This window comes from Chlamydotis macqueenii, chromosome 2, assembly GCF_036417535.1.
Source record: "Chlamydotis macqueenii isolate bChlMac1 chromosome 2, bChlMac1.mat, whole genome shotgun sequence".
In the NCBI taxonomy this organism is placed as follows: domain Eukaryota; kingdom Metazoa; phylum Chordata; class Aves; order Otidiformes; family Otididae; genus Chlamydotis; species Chlamydotis macqueenii.
Window position 1 is genome coordinate 38,914,440 of NC_141557.1, and position 12,694 is coordinate 38,927,133.

General features: G+C 34.8%; 1 protein-coding gene across 2 annotated transcripts in view; it reads left to right on the plus strand.

Annotated features, from left to right (window-relative positions):
- Positions 1-12,694, plus strand: part of KCNH8 (potassium voltage-gated channel subfamily H member 8) — a 186,787-nt gene that overhangs the window by 139,023 nt on the left and 35,070 nt on the right. For both annotated transcript variants that reach the window (XM_086741568.1, XM_086741569.1), the window contains 3 exons: positions 2,799-2,996; positions 7,222-7,421; positions 7,892-8,141. In XM_086741568.1, coding sequence (XP_086597694.1) covers positions 2,799-2,996; positions 7,222-7,421; positions 7,892-8,141 — 648 coding nt within the window. The remainder of the gene's footprint in view (positions 1-2,798; positions 2,997-7,221; positions 7,422-7,891; positions 8,142-12,694) is intronic.

The window sequence follows — 12,694 nt, forward strand, 5'->3', positions numbered from 1 at the left end:
CGTAGTTGAAATGTACTAGACGGGATTTTGTGATGTTAAGTGTCTGGCATATAAGGAAAATCTAGGTAGTAGTACAGAATGAATCTGCAAATTATAATTATATATTTTAGATCTACATTTTCTGTTCCAAGTCTCATGGTCCATCTCTAAGGAAAGTTACCTAATAGCTTTTCTTTATATAGTGGGCATTTTTTTTAGCAGTTGTTAACAATTGCTAATAATTGCTAACTGCTACTGTTGTAGCTCAGTGATAAGCCATTCATCTTACTGATTGAGATCATTTGTCTGGCCCTCAGTTATGCCACAAAACTGGGCACAGAGTGCTGAACTCATCTCAAATACTAGTGTTCTGACCAAAAGTGCTTGTTAGCAACAGTAAAATGCTGGTTTTTTTTTTTTTGGTACTTTGGCAGAAGTATAGAATTGGTAGAATTATATAAAATTTGTTAGAATTTCGAAGAATTATATCAGAAATATTATAGAGGCTTCTACTGTTTGATATAATGTAAGCATTTATTTTTGTACCTTACCTCTACTAGTAGTAATGGATCTTGTAGGACCAAAGAAGTTTCAGTGGGGTTGGAGTTTTTGCTTGATAACCTTGAACATAAAGTGTTCTGTAAAGGAGAAAAAAGTTTACATGTATCTGTCAATTGAAGAATGGAGTCATCCAACATTTCTGGATAACAATGAAAATATATTTGTCAAAAAGTGAGTCCTGTAATGTTTCATATAAAGTTACAATATGTAAATTCTTTTCTTTTTTTGTTTGATAGCTGAAACTGAGATGGAGAAATTTGTGGTCAGATGCAATATGACCACTAGGAACCATTAATGTGAAACTCATTCAAATAACAAAAGGCAAAAAAAATGGGAACACAGAGGCCAAGAATCGGTGGCTTTTAGAACACTCCCAGGAAAGAGATTTTCTCCTAAGAGGCATTATTTCTGTATTGACACATCAGTTACAGTTATTTAAACATAACTTATTTAATTTGTTTCAGATTTGCAGTTCTTCATATGCACTAGAATACTAACATGCAGAACATCTACTGCAGGCAAATCTACATTGTCAAAATCCAATGTTGAACTTTATGACTGTATTTTTTTACATCAGGTTTAGATAGACTTTTAAACACTATCTACTCTCTGTCAGGGATTTTCTTAGTTTTTTTTTTTTTATTTTTTAATGTGTGGGATTACATTCTCTAATATGAGCATAGGAATTAAATCTGCTGTACAAAAGGTCATACTATTGTTGGGGAAATGCAGTGTAATCTCAGAAAAACTGTAGCGCACAGAGAGAGGATTGGTATCAGTTCAGTTAGGGTTTTGCTTCTCTTATTTTAAATAATTAGGAGACATGGATATAAAATAGCCTCATGTGATTAATTCTTTCTCTCAAGGAAAAATCAAGGAGATTTTCATATGTTTTCTTGTCTGTTGGCAAGGTAAACCAGCCCACTCAGTACTGCCATCTGATGACAATCCATAGCTCTTTCATTCATGCTTTTGATTAAATTCACTGGCCTGCATACAGTGGGTTGGAAGGGTCATGGCTAAACCTTACGCTTTCCTTATGCAACTTTGCTACAGATTTGCTTTCTCTGTAGGACAGCGTGCAAAACTATGGAGCTGAGGCTGGTAGCAGCCATGGCTCAACCCATCTGTTGTAAGAAAAAGTTACAAACTTTTTCCCCGACTTAATAGTAAGTGCTGGGGCAGATACTTTAAATCTGCCCTCTCCTATTGCAGATATCCTTTACAAGACGATTTCTCTCACTTCATACTTAGATTCATCCAAAACTAATAAATTGATGCTGACTTACATGGAGAGAGAATAAGCTTCAAGAGCTGATTCAGTCTGTCAGACCTCAGCTTACTACAGGGGGACCTCCAACCAAGTTATCGAAAAAACTCTGCCTGCCAGGAATATTTCGTTTTGATGGTTCTCCCTGAATATCCAAGAAAGACTCCCAGTCTCCCAAGCAAACTGCTTAACAGGCAAAACTGGGCATATAAATGGATTTTTATCTCTTTTGCCCTGTCTTGATTTTTGTGAAGCATTGTTTATGCTATTCATTCAGGTTGGGTTTTTTTCCTTTTCCCAAAGAGGAACTGCATACTTTTTCCTAGTTTGTTGCTTTAGGGTCTAATTGCTGGTTTGTTGTTATTTTTTAAATATCTATTAGGCAGTAGCTAATTCTACTTTCTCTAGCACACATAGACTCATTTAGCAAAATGAAAGGAAAGATTAAATTAATATTTAGAAAATACTTACTGAAGCATCCTTTGAAAATTAATTCTAGTTTGTAAGTTATGTTTAGTTGTGTGAATCTTTTCTGCTGTAAAAAGAAACATGTAAAAAGCTCTAAATATGTAATTATTATTATAGCAATATAGTCTTAGAATCTCAAAACGCTTTCCAAGCATTAACTGGAAAGAATCAAATCTATGTTGCATTCTTGCTGTAGTGTTATTAGGTGACGATTTTTTTTTCTTTTCAGTGCCTTAATGGATTTTGTGAATTATCTAATTAGACCTGTAATATGCAATTCAACAGAAATACAGTTCTTATTATAAATAATAATGCATTAAAATAAATACTCCAGAGACAGAATACTTAACGTGCTGTATAAATTCCTAGAGTTTAACGTTCTTTTTGTTCTTGGAATTGTGTGAATAATGAAGTGTCTTCTACATAATTTTTTTGTTTTAGAATTATTTTGTTTTACAGACTGTGTAGTTTTCACAGTGTCAATATTCCTTAATAGTTCTTTTTATTGTTTGTTTTTCAGGTTGGCTTCATGAGCTAGGAAAACGTATTGAGTCTCCTTACTATGAGAATAATACACTAGGAGGCCCATCAATCAGAAGTGCCTATATAGCTGCCCTATATTTCACCCTCAGCAGCCTCACCAGTGTTGGGTTTGGAAATGTTTCAGCCAATACTGATGCTGAAAAGATCTTCTCCATTTGCACAATGTTGATTGGGGGTAGGTACAAATGCTAAGCATCATGTAAAATGGTTTGAGGGGGTAGGACAAGTAAAATAAGAGCTGAAATTTTGCCAAGTTTCTTAAAAAAAAAACCCTGACAAAATAGAAAGTTTAATTTAAAATGAAAAAAAAAGGGGAAATAACAGTTGGTTCTACACTAGCTAAACTCTTTTAAGCAGACATATTTCTAACAGTTTGATTACTTATGGCAACAAAGGCAGTTGTCATCCAGTAAAATGCAAACTCACATTATTGTCAGTGAGCATGGCCCAGCCATGTGCCAGGGGATTTTGATTATGTCCCAGGCACTTTTCCAATCAGTCAGGTAACAGGTGCACATTCAGCTCCAGTTCAATCCCCGCAGCAGCCCTGGGAATGATGGTGGGGAGAGACTGGCAGGCTACTGCTGCATCTAGCTGTGAGCTGGTGTGAATTGTCATCCGAAGGACCAGCCCAGAGAGAAGGCAACGGAGATAAGACAGAGCCAGGAGGACCGTTTAGTGAGGTGTAGGTGGCTCGATCATAAACAAAAAGCAGTGTAATTATCACTAGGTAAATTTTAGCACATTATTCAGATTAGAATGAAAATGCAATATTTTTGTACTACCCTCTTCATTATTTTTTTTTCTGCTTGCCTAATTGTTCTGGAAATACTAGTAGGTATTTCTCCAGGCCTAGTCAGTAGGCACTGATTGTCAGCTTTACAGCATAAATTTTCCTGGGCAAAAATAAATTGGCAACCTGATACCTGAAAGCCAGAGAACACGATGAATGACCCATACACTGTATATTTGCAGCATCAAGTGGTATAAAAAAATGCTCAATTAATTATTGTCATTTGTCCCAGTCCTGAAAATGAGTGGCAATAATATAATGAATCATCCAAGAATGATATCATTTTGATTTTGACAATGTCACAAAAACACAAGCAGCTCATTAATTACTTTCACTGGTAGCATAAAATTATAGTTTTAAAATACAATATGGTCTCTGCGCTTTGGGGCTTTCACTACAGAAAATCTGCTGGAATGAAGGAAGGACTTTTCATTTCTGTCAAGAAATCAAGAGATATAATGTGTAAGGCAATGATGAATATTTAATTCACTTTGATATGGCAGAGCTTTCACAAACTTAATAGAGTAGAATATTAATGTATCCTATACTTTTATTTAGTCCAGTTATAGCAATTTCTTTTTAATTTTTTTTTTAATTATTGAGTGGTAGAACTAATATATTTGTGCAGTGAATAAATTGTGAAGAACTAGTCGACTGTGTGTAGTAAGAGGGACCTGAAAACTGAAAGGCGAAGTTACTCATAAGCAAGCAGGTAGAAGAATGACTTTATATCTAGGAGCATCCAGTGAACAAGATATATACAGGTAAGAAAGAAGAGCAGGCTGGTTTGTAGCTAATTTCTTCAGGAACTGTATTTTAGATACTATTTAAAAAATCAGCAGAGCGAGGAAACTTGAAGAAGGAGTTAGCATCATACAGCACAGACTCAGAAAACTCTATTAGGAATAAAGTAGTAGTCTGTATACTTTAGGGCATAATACCTTTCGTCTCTTAAAACAAGTTTTAATGTATAGTTTTCACTGATATTTAATTTAATAGTCCCTAGTGGAAAATGATGTCTTGAGAAAAATTGAAATAAGTTTTTTAGAGTATCTAGACCAAGCCATTACTTTAGGAAATTTCAAGTGTAGTGTATAACGTGGTTTAGTTTGTCAGCAGTTTGTCTGTACCTCTTTAACATGTGCCACTGCAAATTGAAAGAATGAAAGGAATTTACTGCAACCATAAAGAAAGTGGAAGTCAGAAGAAAAAAGTGTTAATTTAACAGATACATAAATTATAATATTCTTGTTTGATTTTTACCTGCCTCTTGCTATTTTTGTTTCGCATTAATTTGAAATTATGATTTAAGACAAGTAATACTGTGAAGATAAAATATCTTATTCTATATAGTATTTCTTAAATTTGTGAAGAAAAGTTATTTATTAAAATTTAACCAGAATTCCTAGGATAAGTAGCATCTGTAAGATATTAATCAGAATTTTCTTCCTGCAGATGACCATACCACGTGCTGGCTTGTATTCTCCATGTTCTTTGAGTAAAGAATGTGCAGTTTTGTATTTATGAGACTGGAGGCCCATTCTAGTAGCTCCAGTCCTTTCTGGGATCAGATGTGTTCCTCTGTTCCCTAAGCAACAAAAATGTCGTTATGAATATCCATTAAAATCAAGGACACTTTATGAACTACGGTTTGGAGAAGTTTTTAACTTGTCCTACTTGGTTTTGGAGAATGGATTAATAGATTTCTTAAAGAAAGTAATTTGGGTCTGTGATTATTTGATAAAGAAATCTAATGTCTATCACACTCAGGAACAGCCTGTCATCATCAATATCAGTTGTCTTCCAATGTACATACACAAAGAGAGATTGTTCCATAATAATAAAATTCTTCATGGTATTTGTGCCTGTAATAACATCACTCTACACTGTTTAGCTTCTAACTTTGGAGCCTGTTGTGAGACTTATATCCCATGTGATTTTTACATATGAATCAATGCACCACCTAATGCTTTATCCCTCCTCCTTTTTTAAACTTATTATCACATCCTTGAAAAGGCTATGCTATCTCCTTAGCCTATTTAGCTATGTGTGGCTGAATTGTTTCAGCCCTAGCTGCCATATTTCTGTTATAATATCCTGTTACACCAATCCATCACATTTTGTTGCCCAGGCTTCTGACATTAATGACTTAGCAATTCACTGCACCATCAGGAACACCTAGTTGATCCAGCTGATTATTCTTAGAAATACATTTCCAATTATATCTACTTTTCTTTCCAATATTCATATCTAATCCTTTTCTTTCTGGCCTGCTTTTCATTTATCTTCTTTTACTAATGGACTTGTATTGACTTAATCATATCTTTGGATCACCTCTACAAGAATGCATACTGTATTGTGAAACTACATCACACTGCAATGATTATCTTTTTTTTTTTCTGCAGTCCCTTCACAATAAAGATATAGATATTGTTACTAGCTCTTTTGTGCTTCACTCAGCTTGTAAAAAATTTCAGTACTCCAAACTAAAGAATTTTCTTGCTGTTTCTACCACATAAAAGCATTATTAACCACCAAAATCCATCCTTTCCTCCTCCTGTTCCCCTTTATCGCTCCTCAATCTGGACTTCTGTAAAGTGTCATACAAGGTCAACATCTTTGTCTTGCTTATAAACCAATTCCTTTGCCACTCTGAGGAGTCTAATTGCTGTCTTTCAAACGCTGTAAAGATAGATGTCCCTTAAGAGTAATAATCAAACTCTTTAACAGTTTTTTCAATAAACAATTTGTAAATGTCTATATTATATACCTCAGAGCGGTACCACGTGACAGACAATCTAGCAGTGATTTTTCCCACTGATAATCAGCAAGCACATTTCTGCACTGTCAAACCTAGATAACCTGTATCTGTAAGCATTTCTTCAATTTTGCTTCTGGTCTTTTTATTCCCAAGCCAATCTCTAATTGCAGACAAACTCCAGGATGTCAGAACTTTCTGCTAAACAATTTCACATCATATTTATTTGACCTTCTCAAGCAACAGATTGTCAGTTTGAATGTATTTCTTTTTTTACCTGAATTTCTGCTTTACAATGGGGGTTTTTTCTGTCTTTTTTTAAAACATCTTATTCCTCAGAATATGATACATCTCTAAATATTTTTTGCAATCTCATTTCACTTCACATAGTTCCCATTAGTAATCAGGTTTTTTTATATGAGTTCTCTGAAATCTATTATATTCTATGTAGTTGTTAACTGACCATTTAAATCTAGTTTTCATACAGATTAATAGTTTTTCCTAATTTCCTGAGCATGCCTGCCTACATGTGTTCATCTCCTTTCCTTTTTTCTTAGACTATGAACTTAATTTGGCTTGGATATTCTTTTGCTTGGTACCCTGAGTACATAGCAGCAGATGTGGTACTACCCTGTCCCATTACTGTGACTGCTGGTGACACAAAAAAAATGGAAATGAACAATCATATGAACACTACTGTATATTATTCATGCAATCTTATATTCTACAGCTTTATTATCTCTCTCAATCAGGAAACTGTCTTTCTGTGAAGATCCTGTTTATTTTCTATGTTCTGTTTTAATGATCAACAAGTCACTCCACATTGAACACAATTTCTCTCCTCCTTAGCTCTGATGCATGCCTTGGTGTTTGGCAACGTGACTGCCATAATTCAGAGGATGTACTCCAGATGGTCCCTTTATCACACAAGAACCAAGGATCTGAAGGACTTTATACGGGTCCATCACCTGCCACAGCAGCTAAAGCAAAGGATGCTTGAATATTTCCAAACCACGTGGTCTGTCAATAATGGAATTGATTCCAATGAGGTAAACAAATGAGGGAGATTGTGTGGTTGATGGTTTTGACTATGGACTTAGAGTCAGGGATGGGGGTAATTTTCCATTTGTGATGCTGCATTTTGCGTGAAGTTACATATAAAAAGAATATGCCTAAAAATAAAGCTAGGTTATCCCAGGAAGAGGGTATGTTACTGAAAAATCTAGTTTAGAACATCATATCATATATTAAAAATTCAAAGTCCTCCATAATGTGTTGTTCAATTTTTTTTCTTGTTTTTACATAAAGGCATATTTTTACTCATGTTTTTTTCTGGAATTTATCAGTGTTTATCAGCGTAAAGATCTATTAAGACATAGCACACATCTTATCAAAGGGATAAGAAAAAAATCAAAGGGAAATTTTTGCATCAGTAAGATGTATGCAGCACTGCTGAATCAGATCACTTCTGCAAAAGAGGAAACAAGCTATTTTACACTTTTTCTCTTTTTTTGGACAGCTTTTAAAAGACTTCCCGGATGAGCTGCGTTCAGACATCACCATGCACTTGAACAAGGAGATTTTGCAGCTCTCCCTTTTCGAGTGTGCCAGTCGTGGTTGCCTCAGGTCTCTGTCTCTGCATATCAAAACCTCCTTCTGTGCTCCTGGGGAATACCTCCTCCGTCAGGGAGATGCCCTGCAGGCGATCTACTTCGTGTGCTCAGGTTCCATGGAAGTCCTGAAGGACAGTACAGTGCTGGCGATTCTTGGTATGCTCATAGTCATCGTTTCAAAGAGAAAGTGTGGTCCTCAAATGTAGGAGGACCTTCACTACTAACCATGGCCTAGCATATCCTACTAGTGTGATGAAAAGGAATTTGTTCTGATTTTAATCTGCCATTCATACTCTATGGACATCTCTAATTTTTTTTATAGTTTAAAATTCCTTATTTTTTGTCCTAAGCAGCTTTCAATTGCTAGAGCGTTAGCTGTGAAATATTTCACTTGTATCCTGATTTTCTTATACTTACTCTCTCTCCTTTGCATGTAAGGAGGTACTTGCTAGCTTTTAATACAATGGTTGCTTTCAACTAAAATTGATGGCAGTATTGACACCTCAGAGGATATTGGTTATTAGTTCCTAAATCTTTCATGAAAGTTAGTGGCCAGGCAGTGCTCCCACTAATGCTCCCAAATGAAAGAAAGCAATGCGAGCCTACTCTTATTCTTTGATGCATGTATATGAACACCCCTTACAGAGTATCTATGTGATGAAAATCAAGCAGTTTTGGCTCTGCTCCCTGAAAAGCTGCTTCTTCAAACTAATTGATGCTGCCAGCAGTCATCTGTGTATATTAGAATAGAGAAAGGCCAGAAGTTTTGTTCTAATAAATTTTATTTAGTTGTTGTTTTCTAGGTGACTGCTTTGACTTATCTAAGGCTAAGCATCTCTGTTTGTAAATTTTAGCGACTGGTCTCAATCTGATTCCTACTAAAGAAATTCCCTTTATCTTCAGCTAAAGGATGATTAGACTTGTCTGAGTTAATATTTATAAAGTATTTTGATAAAACAAAATACAAATTTTTGCTCTAAATATAAAGAATTATTTACTATTATTTTAATACCTCTTCAGATTTAAATGTATTCTTCTTTCTAATAACTTTAATATTCTTATAAAGCACAGTTAAAAAGAACATTTCCTTTTTTGCTTTCCTTCCTGCTTTGTGGGATTGCACTAGACTGTTGATAAGGCAAGCTTCTGGTCTTCTGTAATTGAATTTCCTTTATTTTACTAGCATACATTTGATTGGGCTTTTTTTAGAATATAAATGTGATACATGTCCTATTTGTTTCATAACTCTTTAATTCCATTAGATTGACAGTCCACATCACTCTATCACTCATTTGTAATTAGGAAGTTTTTGAAAGCTTCGATTTTATTGGATCAGATAGATCAAAGCTATAAAATATGGCTTAGAAAAAACATAAGCTTAAATATAGCAAAAAGTCAAGAGCTGTCCCCATTGAAACGATGATTTCATTAATTATTCCATTTTCAGACACTTCTGAAAATGTTAATGAAAGCATAATTGTGTAATGGTGACAATGAAAACACTAAGAAAGAGATTAGTGGATTTCTGAGAGAAGTTAATGAAATCGCAATGCAAAAACATAAACAACACAATGAAACAATGTTTCATTGCAGTGAATGGGAGCTTCATCATTTAAACCTAATTAACACCAGCAGAAGGTGAATGCATCAAACCTGTAGGTCCCTGTGAGAAAGTGTGTTACTGATGTGATGTAAGTCTAAAAGAGCAGGTTTTTTCCCTGGCAATGCTAGGTTACTTACAGTTCCCAGATCACTATTTTATAATTCTGTCATAATTCTAATTCTAGTGGATTAGTTTTTGTTTACTGAGCTATTCTCAATAACAAGCAATACAGCAACAATACAATGAAATGTTCTGATTAAATACAGGCTCTTTGGTTCATTTTGATAGTAATAATGATGGTTAGGATATATTTTATAGGAAAATATGTTTTATTATAACAGTTGTGTATTATTTGAGCATGCATCTTAGATTTATTTTAAAATATTAGTCATAAAAGTTTTAAAATATATCCATAAAGAGAAGAAATGTATGACTTTGCATGTCCCAAATATGTTAACAGATGTGTCTGCATAAACATTTATAAATAAGTTTCATTCTCCAATGAAAAAGAAAGACCTACTAAGAATAACTTACATGATTCTGTTTATGTAACAAATCTTGATATTCAAGGCACACTCATTTCACAGCTGCAGTAATTCTACATGAAACTTCAGCTTATTACCTGCAGCCTTTGCTACATGATTTTCATTTGAAAAGAAACAGACATTGGCATTATCAGATCAATTGTACTGTCTTTCAGGTTGGCATCATTTCATCAAACATTGCAACTACTGTCAAATACAACTATAACATTTTTTTCTAAATTATTTATGCATTATTGGTACTAATACTGTCTATATGCCTAAAAAGTTTCTAATTAAGACATTTAAAGATCCATTTTAGTATAGTTGAAATAGTTTTTCTCTTGTCTGTATTTACACAGCCAGCAATAAATTAACATTGTCAGCCTTCTGCTCAATATAATCAAAGAAATCTAAAGACTTGTTGATACTTACAGTAAAAAGTAAATTATTGCTTAGCTTTACATTATATTTGTTTGTGTAAGCATTGCATCATTTGATAAGCAATGACAAATGTTACTACCATCTATCAGATTTACCTTTCCCTAAACTAATACTAGTTCTAGTTCTCATTTATACCAACAGCAATTTTTAAGAATCCCTAAAGTAACATAAATGTATGTATATTCCTAGCATAAAAGAAAATCCCTCCCTACATCAGGTTTATGATAAGCTCTTTTGAGAAAGTTGTTCAAGATCCATGTAAGTAGAAAAAAATTCCAAGTAGTATTTTAAAGTATAAAATTATCTTATTTGAGCAGCTTCAGGGATGGTTGTCTGCTTAGCTTTACTTACCCTTCAAGTTCACAATTTCTTGTGTAATATCCAGTTGTAATCACATATTGGATGGATTTTCAGATTTTACAGTCTTGACTTATTACTTATTAATCACAGAACAATGTAAGATTGGAAGGGACCTCTGGCAATCGCCCAGTCTAAACCTGCTTAAAGCAGGGCCATGTCCAGGCAAATTTTGAAGATCTCCAAGGACTGCAATTCCATAGCCTCTCCGAGCAGCCTGTCCCACTGTTTGACTAGCTTCATAGTGGCTTTCATTTCTTGCTTTCTAATCACAATTTCTTTTTTTACAACTTATGTCCAGTATATCTTGTTGCACTGTACACCCTGAAGAGGAGTTCAGCTCTGTTTTCTCTACACTTTCTATTAGTCTATTGAAGACATCAATAATATCCTTCCTTTGTTGCCTTCTTTTCTTAAGGCAGATCAATATTCAGTTTTTCCAGCCTTTCCTTGTACATTATGTTCTCCAATCCCTGATTATCTTGGGGACATCTTCTGGACTCACTCTACTATGCCAATATTCTGTCTTGCACTGGGAAGCCCAAAACTGGACAAAGTACTCCAGATGCAGTATGATAAGTGACATATTACAATGAGAGTGGTGAAACACTGGAACAGGTTGCCCGGAGAGGTAGTAGATGCTCCATCCCTGGAAACATTCAAGGCTAGGCAGATGGGGCTCTGAGGAACCTGATCTAGTTGAAGATGTCCCTGCTGCTTGCAGGGGGGTTGGATTAAAGGTCTTCCAACCCAAACTATTCTATTATTCTATACAGAGGCAAAGAGTCACTTCCTGGGAATCAGGACTCTTGCTAATGCTGCAGAGGAGGTTCTTGAACTTCTTTGCTGCAAGGACACATTGTTAGCTCACGTTCAACTAGTCCACAAGGACACCCAGGTCCTTTACTGGAGAGCTACTTTCCAGCTGGTCAATCTTCAGCCCATACTGCGGCAGGGATGTTTTCCATCCCAGGTGCTCAACTTGGCATTTGTTTTTCTTGATTTTTGTGAGGTTCTTGTCAGCCCTTTTCTCATTCTTTGAGGTCTCCCTGAATAGCAGCTTTGTCCTTTAGCATATCAACCATTCCACCTAATTTGATATTGCCCATAAACTTGCCAAGACCCTGTCCATGTCTTTAACAAAGACCATCTGCGTTAACTCTTGGGGAAGACCCTCAGTTCAATGACTGCTCTTTGGACTTTATACCTCAGATCAGATGTTTATGGAAGGTTTTTACTACAGAATTTTTGTGCTCATCAATATATGGTCAGTTGTGTTTTTTAATTCATCCAGTATTCCAAGGTATTCTTGCCATAAATGAAAATATAATGGCTTAAGAATGCATTATTTTTTCTTAACAGAAGTGCCATTGAGCTGCTACACATCTATTAACAGTCTATACAGCTGAGATACATCTTGAAGTGTAGCTCTGCATAGTTATCATAGATTGCTAATGTTTTGCAACCCAAATTATAAATAAAAGAGTCATTTGAATAGATGTTCTACACTTAGTTGTGCTGTTGTTAAAAGCTATCTTAACACTTATCTGTTCTAACAAAAAAAAACCCTAAAACATAATGTTCACTTTTTGAAAAACAAAACTGCACCTGCTATTAATTACTAGTGTAAATCTTAATTTTATATGTGTTTACTTGATTGCTCCCTTACACCAGGTAGTGTCTAGAAATTAGTCTTTGTACCTCCAATTAATTGCATGTGATTGCACCTGCAAAAAAAAAAAAAAAAAGACAACTTTTAGTTAAAGATCCTTTAGAACATTATT